Source organism: Sphaeramia orbicularis, chromosome 11, assembly GCF_902148855.1.
Source record: "Sphaeramia orbicularis chromosome 11, fSphaOr1.1, whole genome shotgun sequence".
In the NCBI taxonomy this organism is placed as follows: Eukaryota; Metazoa; Chordata; class Actinopteri; order Kurtiformes; family Apogonidae; genus Sphaeramia; species Sphaeramia orbicularis.
In genome coordinates this window covers 935,741-962,691 of record NC_043967.1, presented here as the reverse complement: position 1 = coordinate 962,691, position 26,951 = coordinate 935,741, and the positions used below count along the sequence as shown (strand labels likewise).

The following is a 26,951-nucleotide window of genomic DNA, read 5'->3' as shown; positions in this document are numbered from 1 at the left end:
CTGTATCTTTCACTGCGGTACAAAGTTATTTTTTGAGCACTACCATTTGTCCCCCCCCCCCCCCCCAAAAAAAACAATCGGAATTTCCACATTGATAACTTTCAAAATGATTAAACAATCTGAATGCTATTTGAGGGTATGAAACTATAACTTGTTACCTACATCTTGCAGAAAACCCCATTTAATTTGGTTCAGTGGTCACAGAGAAATGTGGGTCTGTGTAAAGCAGGTCATGGGTTCGTTTCTTCCAAGTTTGACACTTGGATGCACTTGGCGTCCATATGAATGAAAATATTTTGCTCACAGCTGATAGGCTAGCTTACAAATTAATTCAAATTCTGTGCATAATATTATATCAATGGTGTGTACTCATGTGACGTATTGTCGAAAGATGTTTGATGATTTAATATTTTTCTTTAATTATTCACTTTCGCACCTTACCAACACTTGCAAAACTCAGAAATCTGCTTCCTTTTTCATGCAATTCATTATTTATTTTGTTAGTTGAAAATGAAAAGAAACAAGCAGTCACTTTTTCAAAGGAGATATTTTTGTGCAAGAACGCAATGAACAACTTCGTATTTGTATGACGTGAACATAATGGACAACACGTCTCCTCACAAAACTTGGAGGGAAGGGACTTCTGACATGTTTTACACAGATCCACATTTCTCTGTGAACACTAAAGTAAATCCAATGGGGTTTTTTTGCAAGATGGAGGTAATAAGTTAGAGTTTCATGCCGTGAAATTTCACTGTGATTGATTCACTGTTTTTAAAGTTATCATTGCAGAAATTCTGATTGTAATTTTTTTGGGACACACAAACAAAACGTGAGGTTCACAGCTCTGATTGTACATGATAAAACACATAAATGATTTATGTTGGCTGTTTTTTCTGCATCTCAGAGGCTCACATCAACCTGGTTTTTCTGTCCATTATACGATAGGGGTGCAACAGTACATGTCGCACAGTAGTATCGTTTGGTGCGCCCCTCACGGTTCGGTACGAGCATGTACTGCTCATTTGTCTTTTCAAATGACATTTCCGGACAACTCGTGTTTATATACACGGCGGACCCCGGCTCGAGTCGGAGGCAGAGCACCAAGGTATCGTTAAAGAAAACTAACGAAATGACAAAAACTAGAACTGAAAAAACATTTTCTTTAACTGAAATAAATAAAAACTATAATTAAAAGAAAAAAAACATATCTAACTGAAAATGTATTGTGTGTTTACAAAACTAACTAAAAGGGATAAAAATTATGGATAAAATTCCCTTCGTTTTTGTCTTTGTCAGTGTCAGATTGATACGAAATCGATTTATTTCATTCTAGCAATTTTCTCTGCTGTCACCATATGATATTTAAGGGTCCGTCACTTGTGTTCACTTGTGGTTTCCAGTCGTCTTCTGGTCCCCACTCTACCGGGAAACATGGAGACTAAAGTTGGAAGAAAGCAGCAGAGTCCTGTCTGGGATTGATTTGAATACGACGACAGAAGAAGAGAAAAGAGACGACTAAACTAAAATTCATTCTAAAACTAAGCATTTAGAAAATAACAAAAACTAATAAAAACTAGCAAAGCTGCTCTAAAAACAAATTAAAACGAACTGAATTAGAGAAAAAAAAGTCAAAACTAAATAAAACTAAACTATAATGAAAAATCCACAACTATTAGAACCTTGCAGAGCACAGCCCTTCTACTGCCAACTCCCCTTCTCAGTACTAACAGTATCCACAGGAGTAAAACCTCATCTGTTGTCGTCATGTTTATTATTGACTGCCTTCTTCTTCTTCTTAAAAAACTTTACTCTTCTTCATAGTATTCGGCCAGTATGAAAATTAAGAGTGGCGCCCTCTGGTGGATTGATTGTGAAACGCTCATTCCAACATACAGGATGCATAGAAGTATGAAGGCAGTGACGCATGACAGTGTTAGAAATGGATGTACCTATTTACATACGTAAAGGAATAGAAATTAGCCTTAAGGCTCTCCATCAGCTCCCAGTTATGTTTCGATGCAAAGCCGGGCTCTGCGTCCAAACTGTACCATGGATAAGCCGTTGTATCCCTATTATATGAGAAGCCCCTGTCTGACTTCTGCAGCTGTAACACCTGGTCTGGTGCTGGCCTTGGCCCCTGCCCCGCTCCCACCTTAGCCCCTCTCATAACAGATGTAAGTGGAGGAGACTCAGGGAGAGCTGTCAAGGCAACAGGCATTTAACCAAATGAGACACTGTTTCCTCAGAGCTGTCATTGTCGATAAATGTCCCTTAAAGAGGATGTGTATACCAGCTGTGTCATCTGCCTGTTATTTAGTTCCAGTTCTGCTTGTAGTTTTTGGTTTGTCAGATGTGTGTTCATTCATGTAAACATAGAATTAATATAATTCAGTTCACAATGTGGAATAATGTGAGTAGGACTTCCCTTAAAAAAAAAAAAAGAAAACACACAAGTTTGACCATGCATTCGATCCTTTATAAATAATTAACACAGTCACAGATCGAAGAAAACATTAGTTAAAGGCCTACTTTTGGTTTGTATAATCCAGGTATGAGTCACACCTTTTTGTTTCGTGGGTCCAATAAGACCTACGCAGACAGACATGTGTCTGATGTTGGCATGGTGTTCATTCTAGTTAGTCCATCTAAATTTTATTCTTTTTTTTAAATTTACAATAAACAAATAGCCTTTAATAACTTCCTGGGATTGGTCTAAAAGTTTTGATTGACTTGGTTGACAGACCAAATATCTTGATTCTGTAAATTTGACTGGAAGCAACCCAAATTTGGAAAGTCTACAGGGTGGGGAAGCAAAATTCACAATATTTTGAGGCAGGGATTGAAAGACAGTGTATGACCAATTAGTTTATTGAAAGTCATGAGAATTTACAGGGGTTGGACAAAATAATGGAAACACCTTCACCTCAAGATGATAATGCCCCAATCCATACAGCTAGAACTGTTAAAGAATGGCATGAGGAACATTCTAATGAAGTTGAGCATCTCGTATGGCCGGCACAGTCCCCAGACCTCAACATTATTGAGCATTTATGGTCAGTTTTAGAGATTCAAGTAAGACGTCGATTTCCACCGCCATCGTCTCTAAAAGAGTTGGAGGGTATTCTAACTGAAGAATGGCTGAAAATTCCTTTGGAAACAATTCACAAGTTGTATGAATCAATACCTCGGAGAATTGAGGCTGTAATTGCCGCAAAAGGCGGACCTACACCATATTAAATTATATTTTGTTGATGTTTTAAGGTGTTTCCATTATTTCGTCCAACCTCTGTATTTGGCACAAGAAAATGTCCATAATAGAAAATGTTTTTATTCTATGTGTCCTCCTTCTTTCTCAATAACTGCCTTCACACGCTTCCTGAAACTTGCGCAAGTGTTCCTCAAATATTGGGGTGACAACTTCTCCCATTCTTCTTTAATAGTATCTTCCAGACTTTCTGGTAATAGTTTTGCTCATAGTCATTCTCTTCTTTCCATTATAAACAGTCTTTATGGACACTCCAACTATTTTTGAAATCTCCTTTGGTGTGACGAGTGCATTCAGCAAATCACACACTCTTTGACGTTTGCTTTCCTGATTACTCATATGGGCAAAAGTTTGTGAAAAGGTATGGATAATAGTGTTAGGTATGATTATGACATCAGTATATGTTTGGGTTCAAAACAACTGACGTAGTGTCTGCTGAGAAAAAACAACTAAATGTTCATTGTACATTTTGCTTCCCCACCCTGTAAACCAAATAAAGTGTGTTGTAGAGCTCCCTAAATGGCTTTTCTTTTTGTCTTTAGCTGTTTATTATGTTCACTCAGATATGGTAATAACCCTTGTCTAAATTGTTATGTAATTTTATGTAATTTGAAAACTTGTGGAAAAACAGCTGATGTTTACTCCACTTACATTCACTCAAAATTATGTTTCAGAAAAAATGCCGTGTGTTGAGGTCTGGACTTCGTGTTGTTATAATTCTCTGGGTAAATAACTTTTGGTGGAGTAAGATCATGTCCATATTTCTCAGTATGTTTGAAGACCTGTAAAAAATATGAATATGCACTAAAATGCAATGTGCTTTGAAAATACCAAAAAGTTGTTGTTTTTTTTTCTTAACTCTATTTATTTAGTACATACATGTACATACATATTGTATGACAATTGTCCACACCTGACTTTACGTAGTTGTGTAGACTAATGTATCCAAACACAGCAGGAAAAGGCTGGAAGGTCTTAACACTGACATAACAGCAGTCAGTGGAAGTTCAGATTCATCTGCAATTTCCTCTGTCAGTTTTCTAGAAATCTGGTGTTGATCAGCCAATTGAAAATATCACAAACTTATTTCTACCTTAAAAACAAGCGCTAATACACAATATGTGCATTAGAAGGGGATTTGAACCACATCTTCAAAAATTCAAATGATGTGCATGTAGTTTTGACATTGGGCCGCTATCTGTCTTTGAGTGGTCCGTATGTAAATTCAGCAAATCTGTAATGTAGGACTGTCATTCTGTTTTGTACTTTTGTTCCTAGATTTGCTTAAAGTCAGTCCGCTTTGATGATGAGCATCTGCCCTTTGAAGCCACTCTAAAAGTAAATATAGGAGTCATGTCTGGGCCACACAAGTGTCACACTGTTCTTGTTGTTGTTGCTGAGATGTTGGAATTGGCTTAATCATGAGTTTTATATCGCATTACATTAGACTGAAATACAGCATGTGTAAGAATGTGAGTGGGGTTCAGTTAAGGTTTAAGAGAAATGTTACTTTCTGTTTGCACTAGTTCCCGTCTTTTTTTCCCCTTCATTTAATTTTTTTTTGCATTACTTGTTACATCTTTAACATGATTTTCATGTTGTTACATGTTTTATGTCATCTTCATCTTGTGTCTTGCATATGTTTTTACATCTTGGGGCATCTTTTACGTTGTCCTCATCATGATCTTTTTATTTTCAGTCCCTACAGAAAAATGTGGGCAAAAATTTTTGATTATGCGGGTAAAATCCTTATTTACGCAGGCAAAATTCCTTGATTATGCAATGAAATATGCAAGGTTTTTATGTGATGTTATGTGGTAAGTTTGCAAGAATTTGGTAAAAATGTGCGAAGTTGCAAAAATATGCAGGGACTGGAAAAAACATGTATTAGTCGCGTTTTTCTGGAGGGACTGTATTTATGTCTTCTGCATTTTTTTTTTATCTTCTTGCATCTTGTACATCACTTTTGTTGAAATGTTTCACAGGTTTGGATAACTTCTACAATCCTTTGCCCTCCCTTTTTCTAATGACCATTCATTGTGTGTTCCACCGTTCCTATGGTGGTATTTTGGTTCAGTTTTGTTTTCAGCTCTTGTCTGTGTACCAGTTAAGATGCAGTCTAAATTACTGTTTGATCTGAGAGGCTCTGAAAACTTGCTGATGGCTGATATCATGTTTTTTGTCTGTTTTTTTTTTTCTCAGACACTGGTAGATTTCATCATTGTAAGAGAACTAACTTTGATCATTAGTCTTCCCTGTGCCGTCAAAGTCTGGTTGACACAGTCTATGTAGTCATACCCCCCCCCACTTGTTCCATTAACAGTGAGCATGTAAGATAGGTAGACTGTCAGTAATAATGCTAGTGACATGTCTTTGATCACAGGGATTGGCTTCTTCTGGGGGATGCACAGGGGGGATTAGATGCCCGTCTCCTAGTGCGTATATGCTGCACTCCAATTAGAGGAGACAAATACTTGTGTTGCATGAAGTTCCAGTCTGTCATATGGATTGACTAATGTGTCTCTGGTGAAGCAGTGAGTCGAAGATGATAATAAACAAGACCATTGCTTTGATTGCAAAACGCCTTTACCCTTTTTTTTTTTTTTTTTTTTTTTACAGCAGGTACATAGTGCTTTTTTTCTCCCCAAAGAGTTGAAAAGAACTAAACAAAAACATGCAAAGCTCAAAGGTGAATGTCATTTAGACTTCACATTGCAGTGGTATGCAAAGATGAGGAGTCAGTTTAACAACAGTAGATCTACCTGATCTCAACTGCTAACCTGGTTAATGGAAGGGAATATTTTACTAGGGCTTGGCAATAAAACAATCCTGAAAATTATTGTAATATTTTTTGATGTCATTTTGCCATATAGGGATGTAACGATATGAAAATTTCATATCATGGTTATTGTGACCAAAATTGTCACGGTTATCATTATTATCACAGTATTGTTGAAATTGTGCTTAAAATGTTCAAAAAGTACAAATACACACACTGAAATAATTTAACCAAGTTGTATTTAAAAATAATAATAATAATAAAAATAAAATAATTGGCACAAAGTACCTTCTGTTGCAGAAACATTCAAATATTAACCCTTAGTGGTCTGAGCCTATTTTGGCCGTTTTTCAGTCCTTTTGGTTTTGCCTTTATATACTATATAAACAAATGTTTACTATACCCATGTTTGGGATCTGTTTTTGCAGCACAACTTCATCTATATCATTTGTCTATTACTTTTTCACTTTAACCTATTATAAAAACATAAAAGGACAAAAAACACAAAAAAATATATAAAATCCTATTTGAAAAATGTATATACTTTATTGCATAAATAACACACAGATGCTTAACGAACCGTTTCAAAGACTTTAAAAGTGAATATTGGTTCCAAATATTAGGTATATACAATTAAAATTGTAATAAATTAAAACTATACACAAATATTTGATATAAAAGCAGATCTTTACATTGTTTTTTTTCCCCTAAAAGTGTGGTAATCAAACACGGTTATCATGAGAATTAGAATTTAAACGGTAGTACTAACCGTCTGCAATTTTACCACCGTTGATCATTATACCAGTAATTGTTACATCCCTACTGCCGTATCATTTTTCTCATGAGATGGATAATTATGCTGTAATTTTTATGCTGGGGAATTATTAATATCACAAATGTTCTCATTCTAACTATTTAAAACTACTCTGCATGCCTAAATAGTTGATGGATGCAAAAGGTTATGTAGGTATCATATAACATGATGGTTTTATGTTTTTATCTGACCTTTGTAGAACGGGGACATTTTGTAATTTTTAGAACAGTAGTGTAGTATTAGTCTGTATTTCAGTGTGTGTTATTGAGCTGCAGATTGAGGTATTATTGTGTCCTCCAGTTTTTCTGAGTGAGGGGCTCATGCCTTCCTTGTCATTACGTGTGTGACAACATACTGAGAATAGAAGGCTCACTAATATCTAGTTTTTCTTCTGTTTTAGCAGACGCTCTGAGGAGGAAGTGGACATGGATAAGGTGACAGCTGCCATGGTACTGACCAGTCTGTCCACCAGCCCGCTGGTTAGGAGTCCACCTGTTAAAGTCAGTGGTGAGTATCACAGATACCTCAGAGGTTTTGGATCAATTCAAGACAGTTTTGTTTGTATACTGATCAATTAATCAATCAATCAATCAATCAATCAAGAATGATGTAGGTGTAGCACCCAACCAATTCAATTCAATGTGAGGAGACCCAAACTAACTCAAAGTACAACAATCGAACCATTAAAATAATCAATAACTAATTTGACTGATTAGTGTGAGTAAAGTTTTAAGGAAGAAAAAATCTAATTTTGTGACTCTTGCCTTCCTACAGGCTCTTCCTGTTGTCTGTTTTAGCCTCAGTCACAAAGCTTCTTATGAACAATGGGTTCATACGAATCTCCTGGTTTGTACGAGTTCTGGAGTTCGTAGACATTGGTGGAGGGAGCAGTAGTTTCTTACGGCCGTCTTATGAAGTCAGTACGGCGGCAGGCATCTCTGCTGACATCTGGCTCCATCATGTCAGTGATGCAAAGTCAGAAATGCCCATTTCTTCTAAAGTGCCCCTCTTTGGATCCATTTATTTTATTGAATTTCTCTGCAGAATTTCTGTCGTTCTACTACATACATGTCATTGTCTGTTCTGTATCCAATGGGTCACTAAATCAATCATTAAGAAATATGACATGCTTTTTTCATGAAGTATAGAAACAATATTTTGCTTTTATTCTAATAGACCCTATCCAAAGAGAAATTCAGGTTCTCAGGAAAATCGCTGCTTATCAATTAATCATTAATCGATCGATAAGGGCAACCAACTAACGATTAATGGATTAGTCGATCATTTGCATCCCTAATGGTTTTATATTTGTACATCAGGATAAATATCATTATTATGATATGAAGTATTTCTATATTTTAACTTTAGGGTTACTTTAGTTGAGGTTACCACAACAACTACACCATTTTTCTCTTGATTCATCTTTTGTATTATATTCATCTTGTGACTTGGTTTTAACAACATATTTGGGGTTTTATGTCTTATTTGTCTTGTTTACACTGACGAGACGTACAAGACATACAGAAGACAAATATGCTGTTGCATATTTATTCTCCTTACATCATTTTTGTCTTGTTGCATCTTACGTGGTTTTCTCCTCTATATGACTTTTATGATATTTTTATGACACGTCTGTCATGATAGATACCACAGAAAGCCATTTTATTTCTTCTTCTTTCACTCAGTGACCAAAAACCTGCCTTCAAACAAGATGGAAATAAGTAACATTTACTGTGATGATTATTAATATTGACTAATATGAGAATGTTTATGATGATAGCATTTGGCTTTACTGTCCAGTCCTAATCCATACACATGCTGCACTCATGTGCACAATTAGACATATGATAGTTTAGAGTCAAGCACCTTACATGATGTACTGGCTTTTACCACAGACATTTACTCATGTCTCATCTTTGTGCATTGTTTATCTTAATATTGTTGGTGCTTCCTTCAACTGTAATATTTGTGTTTGACAACACTGTAAGAATGGCTTTTTGGTAAACCTCTTCCTCTTTTATGTAAAACACTGTGCTGAGGAAAAGACAGAATCCAGTCTGAGAGGTAAGGCAGCCCTCCAACAAGCAGCTTCACAAAACCAAACAAAAATGAGTCTGTCTTAATACAAACACACACATGTAAACAGATGTAAACTCTAAAGTTTCCCACAGCCTCTGCCTTCCCAACATGAAATGCCTTCTGTAGCTGATATTCAAAAGAAATGCTTCTTTGATCTTAAAAAACAAAAAAACAAGAAACAAAAAAAACCTTGAAACTGTCTCTGCAGGATTGCAAACAGCAAAGTAACCTTTACTTCGTTGTGTCACAGTCAACAGCGCTGCTGGGAAGCTGTTTAGTGTGTGAAGTGCAAATGAAGCTGTCTGAACCTAATTGAATGTCTTGATCTTCCATCAGTGTTGAAGAAACAGACACATTTTGATAGCGTGTAACTAAAGCTGTTGAATTTATTGGTAGATATTTTTCTTATGCTCACCCTCCTTGGCTGTCTCCCTCCTTTTCCTTTAACTCTGGTTTTCTCAGAGGGTCTGAGTGGGTCGTGGAAGGACAACGGCTCAGCTGGACCCTTCACCCCATCCAGTAACAGCTCCTCCGGAGGCTACTGGAGCTGGTCCGCTCCCAGTGATCAGTCCAACCCTTCCACGCCCTCCCCGCCTCTGTCCGCTGACAGCTTCAAGCCGTTCCGTGTGCCCAGCCTCGGCGGTGTGGGACCGGGCCCCGCAGGGCCTGAGGACCCCAGCCTGGACGAGCAGGACGGAAGCAGCCTGCTCTTCGATGAGCCCATCCCTCGCAAGCGCAAGGTGAATACTGCAGATCACTTAAACACCCAACACAGGTCAGAACTTCTACACCAGTGGTTTTCAACCTTGGGGTCGGGGCCCCACGTGGGGTCGTGTGGAATTCAAATGGGGGTCGCCCGAAATGTCGAGTAATTGATACAAAAAAACAAACAAAAACAACTTACTAATAAAAAATGTATGGTGAATGGAGAGAGACAATCACAACCCATAACAGACATGACAAACTGTGGGTGTGAAACTGCAGCACTGTGGTTCTGTTTGTGTGTCAAATGTTCATTGTGGTCAGTTTCAGATGCTGCAGCTCTTTCATAATTCATAGTTTCAGTTCTTGTTTGTTCAGTATTAATTGTCCTCCTTGTAAATCCCAGCTGGACTGACTGGACAGATCCTGAGCCTTTGTGCAGTAATCTACACCTGGATTTACTGCCTCTGTCCACAGTAATAGACATTATACAGACTAAATGTCCTCTATATGCAAACTATTACATGATCAAAAACAAATTAATTTTAGCAAAGAAAAAAGGTCTCTGTTTTGAATGTCTGGGGTCGTCACAAACTTGTGATGTTAAAATGAGGTCAGGAGGCAAAACAGGTTGGGAACCACTGATCTACACTGAAATGCCCAACAACTGTAAACAGATGCTCATCTTCTTCTTCATCTTGTGATAAAATGTCAGAATCAACAATAAAAGCAAAATGCTAGCTAACAGAGAGCTGAAGAAGATGCCGATACAGAGTTAGTTGGCTTAGTGTTGATGTGGACTGAAAAGATTTGAGTTTGAAGGAAGGAAATTGGAAAACATTGTTTTTAAAGCTGTTTAAGGCTGTAAATGTGTTAATGATCATTATTATTATTATTATCCATCTTCTCATTTCTTTTCCTCAGTGTTATTCAGTCCTATGTGCATGAAAGACTATATTTCTGATGATACAAAGCATTAAACCTATTCCAACTAAAACTAGGAATGCAGAGATCTAGACTGACATCAGCAATCAACAAGTCAGTTCACTCATGGCAGAGGCTGGTGTTTTCCTCTGATGTCCTCTACTAAACATTAGTTCATAAATTTTGTATTATCGACCAGTTTGGAGATAGAATGATGAAGGCATTGTAGACTTAAAAACAGTTCAGGTTTTTTTTTTTTTCTTAATGCTTATTTCTTTGTTTCATCAGAGAATATTGGCCCAGAATTCCATAGATGGCAGATCCTTTAAAGGTGGGGTAGGAGATGTTTTCTTAGGACATTTTTTACTATAGTGCTTAAAATCACCTTCATATCCTGATGGCAACCAGTTAATTAAAAGCTCTAACACAAAAAAAAAAAGTAATCTGTGGAAGGGACAGGACTGAACAGACACCATTCAGTCATTTTAATGAATGGTGATAAGTTTATCAAACTCAACTGTCGTGTGCCCCACCCCCCGCGTGAACCCCTCTTCATGCACGAATTGCGCGTTCTCAGAGGCTTGGAGCCCTTGTACAGGAAATGAAGCCAGAGCTTGGCTAGCTATATTAGCTATGTTAGGAGGGAAAGTTCACCGACAGGCTGTTTTTGACACCAACATAAATCACTAGGGAATGTAACATTAGCCTGACAGGTCTGAACTGGGGCTGTTCTGATGACAAACAGAACAGTGAAATACACAGATTACAGCTGTTAAAGCAAACTTTAGTCGGCTGCTAGCCTGAAATCAGTCATGGATGCTGCGTAGCGCTCGGGAACCCTCAGGAACAAGCGTTGCGCATTCTGGTACTCTGGAGGCGTGGCTTCGGGGGAAGTCTGAAGAAAGCGGTTTGGACTTTTGAATTGTGTATTTTCAAAATGTAGCTTGCTCAAAACATTTTTCCAAGATCTGCCACCCTACCTTTAACCCTTTACATATTTACATATACATACATATTGGTAAAAAGTAGAGCAACCTGATAATCATATACGAGCTATCTCTGCACATCTAAAAATGGTTGAAAGCTAAAGGAATCTGTCTTTCGAAAAAAACACAAAGTATCGATTAGGGATATAACGATATGAAAATTTCATATCATGGTTATCATTATTATCGCGGTATTATTGAAATTGTGCTCAAAATATTAGAAAAGTACTACTACACACACTGAAATAATGTAACCAAGTTGTACTTTAAAAAACAAATAAATAAACAAATAAAATAAAATAATTGGCACTATGTCCCTTCTGTTGCAGAAACATTCAAATATTAACCCTTAGTGGTCTGAGCCTATTTTGTCTGTTTTTCAGTCCTTTTGTTTTACCTTTATATACTATATAAACAAATGTTTACTATACCCGTGTTTGGGATCTGTTTTTTCAGCACAACTTCATCTATATCGTCTGTCTATTATTTTTTCACTTTAACCTACTATAAAAACACAAAAGGACAGAAAACCCAAAAAAACCCAAAAAAATCAGATTTGAAAAATGTATATAATTTATTGCATAAATAACACACAGATGCTTAATCCTTTCATGCATGAACTGTGAGAACCTTAGTCAAGATTTTTTTTCTTCAGTGTTTTTATTCCTCCTTAGGCATGAAAAAAACAATGTGATCGAGTTTTGTTTTTTTTTTCCTATGGAGTTACAAAAATATCCATGCATTTATTTTTTGAAGCAAAGAAACGTGTTTAAAACACAATATTAGAAAGTGATATGAAAACAGTGAAATAAAAACATTTTTAATGCTGCTAATCTGATGTCTTCTCACATTTTAACGTATTCTAATGCTAGTAATTACTCACTTCATGGAGATAATATGCAAAAAAACCCTTCTTGTCTAACAAATAACAATTGATTTACACTTAAACATGTTAGTGCAGATCAGGTTTATCTAGAACAGCACAGTTACAGTAATGGTCTGAATGTCAGTGTATGGGATGGTGTGTAAGTGTTCACTGTGTTGGCTGATATGGAACTAAAACATCAAAACCCACGAATATAGAAGAGAACAGCTGGAGAAGAACTGTCCACTGGAGTGGCCTATGCATGAAAGGGTTAATGAACCTTTTCAAAGACTTTAAAAGTGAATATTGGTTCCAAATATTAGGTATCTACAATTAAATTTGTAATAAATTAAATCTATACTCAAGTATTTGACATAAAAGCAGATCTTTACACAGGCGTTTTTTCCCTTAAAAGTGCGGTAATCAAACACGGTTATCATGATAATTAGAATTTAAACGGTAATACTAACCGTCTGCAATTTTACCGCAGTTTATCGTTATACTGGTAATGGTTACATCCCTAGTATAGACATTTGTATTCAAATAGAGGGAGTAAAAGTAAAACGTTATCAGAATAGTGAATGCTCAAGTAAAGTACAGAAACCTGAAGTATTTGCTGGTAGTTTCTTTGTGTTTGTGCTGTTGAGCTGTAAGATTCTCATATGAAACAGCAGGAGTTCTTCCACTAATGGACAGACTTCTGGAAGAAAGAGGGATGGGAAGCTCTTCGTCTTTGAGATGCCGTCAGATGTACACGAGGTCGTCTGACACAATGCGATATCAGTCAGCGAGGTTACTGTAGTTTTGACGGAGAACTGACAGATGGGCACACATGAAAATGGGACAGTAGAAGACACACAGCCTTCCCTCCTCTGGCACTTTTGTCTTTGGGTACCCAGATGTAGTGAGCTCAACACACACATATACATGCACATCTTCTTCCTCACTTATCATAGTGCCTCGTCTCATTTCGACACACCGCTGACAGCTCATCACATCCGCTGCTCAGTGTCACTCTCATTATTTTTTCAGATGTATTTTACTATGCTTCCATTCCTTCTTTTTTTCCCCTTGGTTTCTTCTCTCTCCTTATCAGCTCTCCTCCTTTTTCCGTCTGCTGTCAGCGTCATCTATCTCTTCCCTCCCTCCTGAAAGGCTCATTCTGGCTCCACACTTTCCCTCACATCTCCTGGGTTTCCCTCCTTCCCTCTCTCTTTCGCTTGGCTTTCAATGTGTGCATTCTCCCCAGACACATATGCCCTTAATAATTACTCCACACACACACACACACACACACACACACACATAGCCACTCAGCAGAAGCAGTAATGATTTTAATACCCGCTCCAGCAAACATAAAGATCCGGCTTCAAGTTGCCTCCTTCAAATCGATAAAGACTCGCGGGTGAGCTCACAATACTGTATTAATTGGGGACTTATCGAGTACGAAGAGAGGGAGAGGGAGGCATTTAGGAGGACATGAGAGAAAGGGAGATCATGTTGGAAGAATTAAAGGGGGTGACAAACAAGGAATTACAGCAGATGGGGAGAGAGAATCAAGCCAAACGCCATTCCCAAAAAGCTGAGAAGAACATGTTTCATTGTCTATTAATGGTGTTACGATTGAGAAGGTTTCAGAAGTTCGTTTTTTGGGTGTAATAGTGGACGATAAATTAACATGGAAGTCACATATTGCTTATGTAAAAAAAAAAAAAAAAAGGTGTCAAAAAATGTTTCTGTATTGAGTAAAACAAAATATGTGTTGGATTATAAAGCAATGAGAATTTTCTATTGTTGACTTATTCTGCTATACAGGGTGGGGAAGCAAAATGTACAATGAACATTTAGTTGTTTTTTCTCAGCAGGCACTACGTCAGTTGTTTTGAACCCAAACATATACTGATGTCATAATCATACCTAACACTATTATCCATACCTTTTCACAAACTTTTGCCCATATGAGTAATCAGGAAAGCAAACGTCAAAGAGTGTGTGATTTGCTGAATGCACTCGTCACACCAAAGGAGATTTCAAAAATAGTTGGAGTGTCCATAAAGACTGTTTATAATGGAAAGAAGAGAATGACTATGAGCAAAACTATTACCAGAAAGTCCGGAAGATACTATTAAAGAAGAATGGGAGAAGTTGTCACCCCAATATTTGAGGAACACTTGCGCAAGTTTCAGGAAGTGTGTGAAGGCAGTTATTGAGAAAGAAGGAGGACACATAGAATAAAAACATTTTCTATTATGTCACTTTTCTTGTGGCAAATAAATTCTCATGACTTTTAATAAACTAATTGGTCATACACTGTCTTTCAATCCCTGCCTCAAAATATTGTACATTTTGCTTCCCCACCCTGTATTTGAGTTCTTGTATTGGAGTATGGGCCAACACATATATGAGGAACACAAAGCCATTGTTTCTATGACAGAAAAGAGCAAGAAGATGAATGTATAATGTTAGTTTCAGAGAACATACAAATGAGTTGTTTATTAAATCAGGATTGTTTCAGTTTAAAGAGTTAGCTGAATTAAGGACATTGCTGATTGTGTTTAGAGCGAGAAACGGACTTTTGCTGCAAACTTGTTTTAGTGTCACAGGATGAAGAACATAGAAGGAGGTTTAAGTTTAAACAGTAAAGGGTTCAAACTAATGTGAAGTAAATGTGTATTTGTGTTGTGGGTGTCAGGATGTGGAATTCTGTGGCAGTGGAAGAGAAGAGCTGCACAAATATTTATCAGTTTAAGAGGTTGTATAAGGAAAGAATAGAGAAGCTTTATAAAAGCATGAAATGAAATAATTTAACTTATGGATGTTGGATTTGTTCTATTTTAATTGTCTATCATGTAAACTGTTTACTGTAATGACTGTAACGGTAACCTATCTGATGGAAGCAGATGTTTGAAGAAAGGGGCAGGTATTAGAAGTTTTCTTCATCCTACTCCTTTCCAGTCATTTAGACTGGAATGAAAGAATAAAATGAGATAACATTGTAGTCGGCACATTCAAAAGGCACTTATGCTCCGCTGTAATAGCATGTTTTCACATGAAATTATCTCCGCATTTGTCCGGTGCTCTCACCTCTCTCTGGGTGAGACAATACCATCCAGAGCTCCCCGTTTAATTAACTGTGAAATGCTTCTTTAAAGAGACTAACACACACACACACACACATGTTCACACTGTGTTTTACTGACACACAAAATGGGCTTTTGTTATGCCGAGACAACGACAATGCACAGGAGGGAACAGATGATTGTTGCATATGCACATGTTTGTGAAAGGAGAAAATAAAAAATAAAAAACTCTTGTTAAAATTAAATCGGGCCTCTGAACAATAGTTTGACAGACAGGTCTATAGGAGTGTTTATAGAGGCTCAAAGTGGTGGTGGTGGTGGTGGGGGGGGGCTATAAAAACAACGTACAGTGTCTGTAGAAGTCCTATGATGTAATTACAGTAGAGGGAAGATACAGGGGGATACAGTACAACTGCTCCCTCACAGACACTGAAAAAATGTGCTGCTGTTTGGCTTTCTTTTGTCTTTACAGAAAAAATCGTGCTCCTATTTCAGGGTTTAGCAGAGCCGTGAAGTACTAAAAATTAATCTTAACCCTTTCATGCATACTGGTCACTCCAGTGGACAGTTCTTCTCCAGCTGTTCTCTTGTATATTCATGGGTTTTGTTGTTTTAGTTTCATATCAGACAACACAGTGGACACTTATGCACCATCCCATACACTACAACTCATACTGTTACTGTAACTTTATGTTCTTGATAAACCTGACCTGCAGTGACATAATTGAGTGTAAATCAAATTGCTAGTTGTTGGTAGACTGAAATTAACAATTTTCTTAAACAAAAAGGTTTTTTTTAGATTATCTCTATGAAGTGATTAAGAACTAGTATTAGAGTATGATAAAAGACGAGAAAACATCAGATTAGCTGCATTAAAAATGCTTTTGTTTCATAGTTTTCACACAGTATATCACTTTCTGATATTGCATTTTAAATACATGTTTCTTTGCTTCAAAAATTAAGCACATGGTGTCCAATTGAGTGGACATTTTTGTAACTGAAAAATAGGTTAATTAAAAAAAAAAAAAAAATCAATCTCATTGTTTTTTTCATGCCTAAAGAGGAATAAAAACACTCAGGAAAAAAATCTTGACAAAGGTTTTTATAATTTGTGTGTCAAAGGGGGAAACATGTTTTTGACAGGCCTTAAAAATCGATTGGATTCAGAAGTTTGTGAAAATAACTTATCTGATGCTTTGTTCATTTTATCAGCCAGTTTTCAACATCCTTTTGTCTAAAATGGCTCTTAGTTTTAATCCTATTTTAGTCATCTGTACTGTGTTAGCTGTAGTTTAGATTAGTGGTGCCCAAAGGTTTTCACCTCAAGACCCAGAGAAAAACCATCTGATGTCCTCCCTGAATCCATCCACGTTTACAAAAATGCATCAGGAATTGCCAGAACGTAGACATTTTTCCTGAGTCTTTCAATCTCCACACAGTACTGAATTAAACAGACTGGAATGTTGGAAGATCATTCATGGATCCAAAAATGACATCAGTAGCCTCTACACTGGCGTCGTACAGCAGCACACCGACACTAACTAGCTTTACATTGTGTTCATGTTGGTACTTTTGTGTTATGTTTTTACCTTGTTTTCCTTGTTTTACCATGTTTTGTATTGTTTAAGACTAAAGCCTCTCATCCCCATAGCATACACACAGAAAGCTAGCTTCTTCCGATCTAATTCGGAAAATTCATTCACATATCATATTATCATGCGTTTACCCTGACAGTTGGAGACCTAATATAAAGAACTCACTGACCCAATTTGGGTCCCAACCATAAGGTGGGACAAATTCAGCTCTAGATTTAGCAACTAAATATAATTTATGTTTCAGTCGACTCAAGTCTTAAAATGTTTTCAGAGGTGACTCAACTTTCAGTAGAAAAGCACTCAGAGAGCGCAGACCTCCGCCAAGACAGATCTCTCTCCCCTGACCGCCACCAAAATTTAATAATTTATTCCTTGTGCCAGTATTAACATTTCCTGAAAATTTCATGAAAATCTGTCCATAACTTTTTGAGTTGTCTTGCCAACTAACCAACAAACAAACCCTAGCAAAAACATAACCTCCTTGGCAGAGGTAACCAGATAGAAACATATATAAACCAGAAAGAAAAATATATAAACCAGATAGAAACATATATAAACCAGATAGAAACATATCTAAACCAGAAAGAAAAATATATAAACCAGATAGAAACATATATAAACCAGAAAGAAAATATATAAACCAGATAGAAACATATATAAACCAGATAGAAACATATATAAACCAGAAAGAAAAATATATAAACCAGATAGAAACATATATAAACCAGATAGAAACATATCTAAACCAGAAAGAAAAATATATAAACCAGATAGAAACATATATAAACCAGAAAGAAAATATATAAACCAGATAGAAACATATATAAACCAGATAGAAACATATATAAACCAGATAGAAACATATATAAACCAGATAGAAACATATCTAAACCAGAAAGAAAAATATATAAACCAGATAGAAACATATATAAACCAGATAGAAACATATATAAACCAGAAAGAAAAATATATGAACCAGATAGAAACATATATAAACCAGAAAGAAAAATATATAAACCAGATAGAAACATATATAAACCAGAAAGAAAATATATAAACCAGATAGAAACATATATAAACCAGAAAGAAATATATATAAACCAGATAGAAACATATATAAACCAGATAGAAACATATATAAACCAGAAAGAAAAATATATAAACCAGATAGAAACATATATAAACCAGATAGAAACATATCTAAACCAGATAGAAACATATCTAAACCAGATAGAAACATATCTAAACCAGAAAGAAAAATATATAAACCAGATAGAAACATATATAAACCAGATAGAAACGTATATAAACCAGAAAGAAAAATATATAAACCAGATAGAAACATATATAAACCAGAAAGAAAAATATATAAACCAGATAGAAACATATATAAACCAGAAAGAAAATATATAAACCAGATAGAAACATATATAAACCAGAAAGAAATATATATAAACCAGATAGAAACATACATAAACCAGAAAGAAAAATATATAAACCAGATAGAAACATATATAAACCAGAAAGAAAAATATATAGACCAGAAAGAAATATATATAAACAAGAAAGAAACATATAGAAACATATAGAAACCAGAAAGAACTAGAAGCACTCGGAGAGCGCAGACCTCCGCCAAGGCTGATCAGTGCCCCCCCCCCCCCCCCCCCCCCGTGGGCCCCCCCACCCCCGATCACCACCAAAATTTAATCATTTCTTCCTTATCCCATTTCCAACAAACCCTGAAAATTTCATCCAAATCTGTCCATAACTTTTTGAGTTATGTTGCACACTAACGGACAGACAAACAGACAGACAGACAGACCGACCCACCCACCCAGGCAAAACCATAACCTCCTTGGCAGAGGTAACCAGATAGAAACATATATAAACCAGATAGAAACATATATAAACCAGAAAGAAAAATATATAAACCAGATAGAAACATATATAAACCAGATAGAAACATATATAAACCAGATAGAAACATATAAACCAGATAGAAACATATATAAACCAGATAGAAAACTATATAAACCAGATAGAAACATATATAAACCAGATAGAAAACTATATAAACCAGATAGAAACATATATAAACCAGATAGAAACATATAGAAACCAGATAGAAACATATAGAAACCAGATAGAAACATATGTAAATGAAAACTGTGTGGTAAATGGGATTTTCAGTGTTCAATGTAAATGTCCACAGAGTCCACATTCCACAGTGGATGTGGACAATTTAGTTCCAGATACAAGATATTGTTCTAAACTACGGCTGGATCAAATTGGAGGCTAATCAAAGTCGTTTTGAATTTTTTATGAATTTTGGAAAATTGCTCAATGATGACAGATGGAAAATTGTAGATGTTGTGACCTTGCTGTGACCTTGAACTTTGGCCTAATGGGACCAAAATGGACTGGGTTGGTCCCAGGGCCAAGGCCTATCTGTGGGGAAGATTTGGGAAAGATGGGGGGAAGAGTTTGGTTGTGAAACTGCAGCACTGTGGTTCTGTTTCTGTGTCAAATGTTCATTGTTGTCAGTTTCAGATGCTGCAGCTCTTTCATAATTCATAGTTTCAGTTCTTGTTTGTTCAGTATTAATTGTCCTCCTTGTAAATCACAGCTGGACTGACTGGACAGATCCTGACCAAAGAAAATAAAATTCTCCCTTTGTGCAGTAATCTACACCTGGATTTACTGCCTCTGTCCACAATAATAGACATTATATAGACTAAATGTCCTCTAACATTAACATTTATTTGCAACATAGTATAGCAAACTGTTACATGATCAAAAACAAATTAATTTTAGCAAAAAAAAAAGTCTGGGGTCACCAGAAATGTGTGATGTTAAAATGGGGTCACGAGCCAAAAAAGGTTGGGAACCACTGGTTTAGGGTTGTTTTGGATTCAGTGACACTGAGACAAATAAGTATATATAATTTTTAATGTGAATTTACGTTTGTATTTTTGGGTTGAATAACTACACATTTCTAAAGGAGTAGCTGTGCATTTCCCCCTTAACAAGCAAGGAGACTCAAATCACAGTGACTGTTTCACCCAAATGTCCGGCCCTGGTTTTTGTCGAGGTTTTTCTTACCATGAACGAGTGTTTCTTTGTCTGGCCAGTTGAATGGGACAGATGTAATCCATCGTATTTCAAGACAACAATACAAAGTGATAGGTGTTTAAATGTTGTCCTGGTTCTGTTCTTCCAAGATGAGTTGTCGGTGTGTTCTTGGAGTCATATTTATCGTCTGTCCACTCCTGGGAAAGTTCACCACTGGTCCACGTTTTCTCCATTTGTGGTTAATGGTTCTCACGCTGGTTCCAAAGCCTTAGAAAGGCTTTTAACTCCAGACTGATAGATGTCACTGACTTTGTTTTTAGTCTGTTCTTAAATTTCTTTAAATCACAGCATGATATGTTGTTTTTCTGAGACCTTTTATCCTACTTCACTTTATCAGACGTGTTCTGTTTTAGCTATTTCTTCATTCAGCTGGTCTGGCAATAATCAGGCCTCAATGTGGATGGTGAAACTGAACTCAGTTTTACAAAGAAATGTGGTTAATCACAGTTCATTTGGGATGTAACAACAAAGGACAGTTACTTTTTCACATGGGGCCAAGTAGGTTTACATATCTTTTTGCCCTTAATAAATTAAATCATTATTTAAAAACTCCATTTTTATTTACTCAGGTCATCATTGTTTTATATTGTAATTTCTTTGATAATCTGAAACATTTAAGTGTGACAAATACGCACAAATGTAAGATACCAGGAAAGGGGCGAATAGTATCTCACAGAGCTGTACATCCAGAAAGGAGTTTCACAGTTCTCAGTAAAATGAACGACAGAACATTCCTTTAGGGGTGAAATCAACCCTGATGCACACACTCTAAATACATCATCAAAGACGAGGGCTTTGCATATTTGTCACCATTTACAGCCCTATGAGTTTGCATTCCTGTCAGATTTAGACAAAGTAACTGAAGAGAGTCTTTTAAATGATGAGGGGCTTTCCTTAGGTTGGTGTAAACTTTAACTGCTGGGATAAACTTTTTGTTGTCATTACATGACAAAAAAAAACATTAAAATAAATTAAGAATGAAAGTTGATTTTTACTGTTCATACAGTAAGTAACTTAATTCCACTTCTGTTCATGTACTTAAGTCATGTGTAAACTCATAAATGATCACAGGAATTATATTATTGGTGCTGGCATGGATTCAGACCTGAATTTTAAAAACCACATACAAACAGTTACCAAGTCAGCTTACTATCACCTCAAGAATATCTGTAGGATTAAAGGACTGATGTCGCAGCAGGACCTGGAAAAACTAGTCCATGTAGTGGAGTTGATACTGGAACAGGATCTGCTCTGGTCTGCCTAAAAAGTCTACCAGACCACTGCAGCTGATCCAGAATGCTGCTGCTCCAGTCCTCACTAAGACCAAGAGAGTGGACCACATCAGTCCAGTTCTCAGGTCTCTACACTGGACCACATCAGTCCAGTTCTCAGGTCTCTACACTGGACCACATCAGTCCAGTTCTCAGGTCTCTACACTGGACCACATCAGTCCAGTTCTCAGGTCTCTACACTGGACCACATTAGTCCAGTTCTCAGGTCTCTACACTGGACCACATCAGTCCATTTCTCAGGTCTCTACACTGGACCACATCAGTCCAGTTCTCAGGTCTCTACACTGGACCACATTAGTCCAGTTCTCAGGTCTCTACACTGGACCACATCAGTCCAGTTCTCAGGTCTCTACACTGGACCACATCAGTCCAGTTCTCAGGTCTATACACTGGACCACATCAGTCCAGTTCTCAGGTCTCTTCACTGGACCACATCAGTCCAGTTCTCAGGTCTCTACACTGGACCACATCAGTCCAGTTCTCAGGTCTCTACACTGGACCACATCAGTCCAGTTCTCAGGTCTCTACACTGGACCACATTAGTCCAGTTCTCAGGTCTCTACACTGGACCACATCAGTCCAGTTCTCAGGTCTCTACACTGGACCACATTAGTCCAGTTCTCAGGTCTCTACACTGGTCCCTGTCTCTCACAGAACACTTTAAATTCTCTTGCTTCATATAAAGCATTGAATGGTTTTGGCCCAAAATCCATCAGAGACCTTCTAGTCCAGTCTGAACCATCCAGACCACTCAGGTGGTCTGGTGCAGGTCTGCTCTGGGTTCCAAAAGTCAGAACTAAACCTGGAGAATCAGCGTTCAGTTTCTGTGCTCCGTAGATCTGGAACAAACTACCAGAAAATATCAGGTCTGAGATCTGACAGTCTGAGTTCTGTTCAGTCCAGGTTCCAGACTCACCTGTTCACTGGGTTCTGGTTCTGGTTCCAGACTCACCTGTTCACTGGGTTCTGGTTCTGGTTCCAGACTCACCTGTTCACTGGGTTCTGGTTCTGGTTCCAGACTCACCTGTTCACTGGGTTAGGGTTCTGGTTCCAGACTCACCTGTTCACTGGGTTAGGGTTCTGGTTCCAGACTCACCTGTTCACTGGGTTCTGGTTCTGGTTCCAGACTCACCTGTTCACTGGGTTCTGGTTCTGGTTCCAGACTCACCTGTTCACTGGGTTAGGGTTCTGGTTCCAGACTCACCTGTTCACTGGGTTAGGGTTCTGGTTCCAGACTCACCTGTTCACTGGGTTCTGGTTCTGGTTCCAGACTCACCTGTTCACTGGGTCCTGGTTCTGGTTCCAGACTCACCTGTTCACTGGGTTCTGGTTCTGGTTCCAGACTCACCTGTTCACTGGGTTAGGGTTCTGGTTCCAGACTCACCTGTTCACTGGGTTCTGGTTCTGGTTCCAGACTCACCTGTTCACTGGGTTCTGGTTCTGGTTCTGGTTCCAGACTCACCTGTTCACTGGGTTCTGGTTCTGGTTCCAGACTCACCTGTTCACTGGGTTCTGGTTCTGGTTCCAGACTCACCTGTTCACTGCTGCCTTTGACTAAAAGGCTTTTGACTTTTTAAATTTTATTTTCTCTTTCCAAACTTTGCACTGCAACTCTTACTTTAATATGTGTGTGTTATTAGATTTTTGGATTTTATTTGTTGTTTTCTTGCTGCTTTTAATCACCTTTTACATGTTTCTTTTATAATGTTTTAAATGTGTTTCTTTTTCCCTGTTGTATTTCAATGTCCTGTGTGAAGCACCTCGAATTGCCTTGTTGCTGAAATGTACTATACAAATAAACTTGCCTTATTGGACTGAAAAGTCATACGAGTCCATCCTCTGGGGAAACAGAAGTGTCCTTCTGCTCAAGAGAAGAAAGTCAGTTGGAAGTCGGTGTGAGAGCATCAGCAAAACAGTTGTGTAGAAGTGTGACGAGGCTGAAACCTGGTGTCTGTGTGTTTCTTTGAACATGGAAATATTGGGGAGCCTCATGTGTTTCGTGTTGTGTTTCCTGTAGAACTCCATGAAGGTGATGTTCAAGTGCCTGTGGAAGAACTGTGGCAAAGTGCTGAGCACCGCTGCCGGCATCCAGAGACACATCCGCACCATCCACCTGGGGTAAGATGACAACTGACCATCCACATCCAAGTGCTACACATGCCCCAAGTTTCCTGGGAAACATCTGTGGCTTTACCTCGGGCATTGTTGAATACGCCTCACTTGTCCAACAGCAGAGTAACAGGCTGATGGGTAATCGCCACAGTAACAGAGGTCTGGTGTGAGGGAGGAGTTGATAGGTGCAAAGAAAATCAGGAAGGAGGAGGGGAACAATGATATGGAATGGGTGGTGTATGTCCACTGATGCTGAGTGGGAGCCAGGCTCGTCCCACACTGATGAACTGCAGGTTCTGCTGTTTTGTTGGTGTGAGGCGTGATGGTACAGTGCTGAAAGAGGAGTGGTGATGGCACTGACATTTTCTTTACCGTTTCACATCTTGTGAAAAAAACCTGAATGAAATAAGAAATTGAAATCTGTTGTTGGGACCAAGGTTATTATCGTTAATGAAAACCAACGAAATGATGAAAACTAGAGTTGTAAAGACATTTTCATTAACTGAAATAAATAAAAACTATAATTTCAAGAAAAAAATAACTAACTGAAACTGTATTGTGTGTTTACAAAACTAACTAAAACAGATTAAAATCATGGATAAAATTCCCTTCATTTTTGTTTTTGTCAATGTCGGACTGATACGAAAGCGATTTATTTTGTTCTAGCAGTTTTAGCTGCTGGCACCATATGACACTTTTTGGTCCGTCACTTGTGTTCACTTGTGGTTTCCAGTCGTCTTCTGGTCCCCACTCTACCTGGAAACATGCAGACTAAAGTTGGGAGAGAGCAGCAGAGTCCTGTCTGGGATTTATTTGAATACGACCACAGAGAAGAAGAGAAAAGAGACGACTAAACTAAAACTAAACTAAAACTATGCATTTAGAAAAAAATGAAAACTAATAAAAAACTAGCAAAGCTGCTCTAAAAATGAATTAAAACTAACTGAATTAGAGAAAAAAAAAAGTCAAAACGAAATAAAACTAAACTAGAATGAAAAATCCAAAACCCTTAGAACCTTGGTTAGGAACTGTTATTAGAAAGCAGCAGCAGAAAATTAAGCTTTGATTTTCCCTGAAATTCTCTGAAAGAATCTGAGACTGTTGACACATCAAATATTCTTAAGCACCCAAATCTGATCCAAACGATGAATCACTGTCAAACACAAGTTACAGGCACACAGATGATTGTTTATTTGCATAAGTAACGTTATATAGATAAACAGTATATGTGAGCAGATGTGGTGCCATGTGCAAACACTCATTAATAAGAACTGGAGAGAGGAGATGCACCAAAAAAACAGGCTGTAATAAGAACTTTATTTATTTTATTGGTCTATTTAATAGGGACCATGCATATTTATGAACACTGTTGTATAAAACTAAACACTTCAACATGGTTTGATGTGAAAATGGCAGAAAAAAAGCGGAGGACAGGAAGAGGTGTTGGTCAAACAGACATAAGAATTCAAGGAATAACTGGAGAGGCGTCAGTGGTGGGTATGGTGTGGACACTCCACCTGACAGTGTTACTGCTCCTCCACTTGCATCACTGTCTGAAACCACCTCCGCACAGATCCAGCACCACCCCAGGGTTTCATAGTCTCTGTTGGGATCAGGACCACCTGTGTTTTTTAGCCCACAAATCATCCAATCCAGTTACAATTACTCTAAAAGAGGGGATCCCACTCGTCTTACTTTGGGACCCACTTTTTCCCTTTGTCAGAAGTGACAACCCACTTTCACAGAATTCAAATAATGATGGCAGAGTAAACAGCCTACATTTGCACTATTAGCATTAGGGATGGGGCCAATCCGATTCAGTATCGGGTCCCGATACCAACATAAATTTACAGATTGGAAATTTCCAATCCAACCTGCGGAGATTTTCGAATTATGCCTTTTTTCTAAGTTTAGAAATCTGTAAAATGCTTGTAATCAGATATAAAAATCAACAAATCAATGCAGATAATAATTCAAGTTTATGTGTGAACATGTATTTCGGGTCATGGAGAATTGGGTAAGGGTCATGGGAAACTTTAAGTGGAAATCTGCACGAACCCTGTGTCATTCTGAGGGTGACAACCAGCTGACTGCATGTCTATAACACACACAGGTATCCAACTATAAGTCCATCATTGGACAGAATTCATAATGCTTTTCTACAGATCTGTCTTGACGGAGGTCTACGCTCTCCAAGTGCTTTTCTTGTTCATTATAGTTTAGTTTTATTTAGTTTTGACTTTTTTTCTCCAATTCAGTTAGTTTTAATTCATCTTTAGAGCAGGTTAGCTCGTTTTTAGCTTACCAGCCGACAGGTCGTGAGCTATTGTTGTCATGCGGCGTCCGGCGGTGGTGGCGGCGTCTGTCATCTGTCGTTGTGTCGTCCGTTACAAAAATTTCAATCGTCTTCTTCTCCAAAACTACAATTCCGATTGACTTCAAACCTGGTATACAGCTTCTTTATGATGATGTCAACAAAAGTTAGTGAAATTATTTGGATCCGGATCTGATTCTGGATTTGGTGCCACTTTGAAAAATGTCCCCATTATCAGAGATAGGAAGTGGATGGATGCAATAACTCAGTAAATCTAAATGATATCCAGTGTAAATGTCTCCAGTCCAGCCCTGATGGGGAGATGACCCAAACATAATGTCCACATGCTGATCAGGATCTTCTTCTGGATCTGGAACTGACGCAAAATTTAACATGGGCTCTTATGGGGAAAACATTTCAGTCGTCTTCTTCTCCCAAACTCCAGTTCTGATTGACTTCAGACTTGGTATACAGCTTCTGTATGAGGATGTCAGCACAAGGGATTGAAATGATTTCCATCCGGATCTGATTCTGGATTTGGTGCGACTTTGAAAAATGTTCCCACTATAACAGATAGGAAGTGGATTGATCCAATAAATCAGTATCAATGATATCAAGTGTGAATTTGAATTTTTTACAGATGTGATTGGAATATGAGCAAAACATGGGCTATTTCTGTAATAGAATAAATACACAGAACTGGGGGAGAATAAATGGCATCTGGATACATTTCCCAAAGCTTTTCATTTGGCCGGTAAGATACAGGGCCATTGGTCCGATTTTTATTAGTTTTCATTATTTTCTAAATGCTTAGCTTTAGTTTAGTTTTAGTTTTTTTTTTATATCTTTTCTCTTCTTCTCTGTCGTCATATTCAAATAAATCCCAGACAGGACTCTGCTGCTTTCTCCCAACTTTAGTCTCCATGTTTCCAGGTAGAGTGGGGACCAGAAGACGACTGGAAACCACAAGTGACGGACCCTTAAATATCACATGGTGCCGCTAGCTAAA

At 37.6% G+C, this 26,951-nt stretch overlaps 1 protein-coding gene across 2 annotated transcripts in view; it reads left to right on the top strand.

Annotated features, from left to right (window-relative positions):
- Window positions 1–26,951, top strand: part of znf704 (zinc finger protein 704) — a 127,739-nt gene that overhangs the window by 90,041 nt on the left and 10,747 nt on the right. Inside the window, exons 3-5 of one of the 2 annotated variants that reach the window (XM_030146585.1) lie at window positions 7,262–7,368; window positions 9,403–9,680; window positions 23,534–23,634. In XM_030146585.1, the coding sequence (XP_030002445.1) occupies window positions 7,262–7,368; window positions 9,403–9,680; window positions 23,534–23,634 (486 nt within the window). The remainder of the gene's footprint in view (window positions 1–7,261; window positions 7,369–9,402; window positions 9,681–23,533; window positions 23,635–26,951) is intronic. The other variant, XM_030146586.1, reaches the window with a different exon arrangement.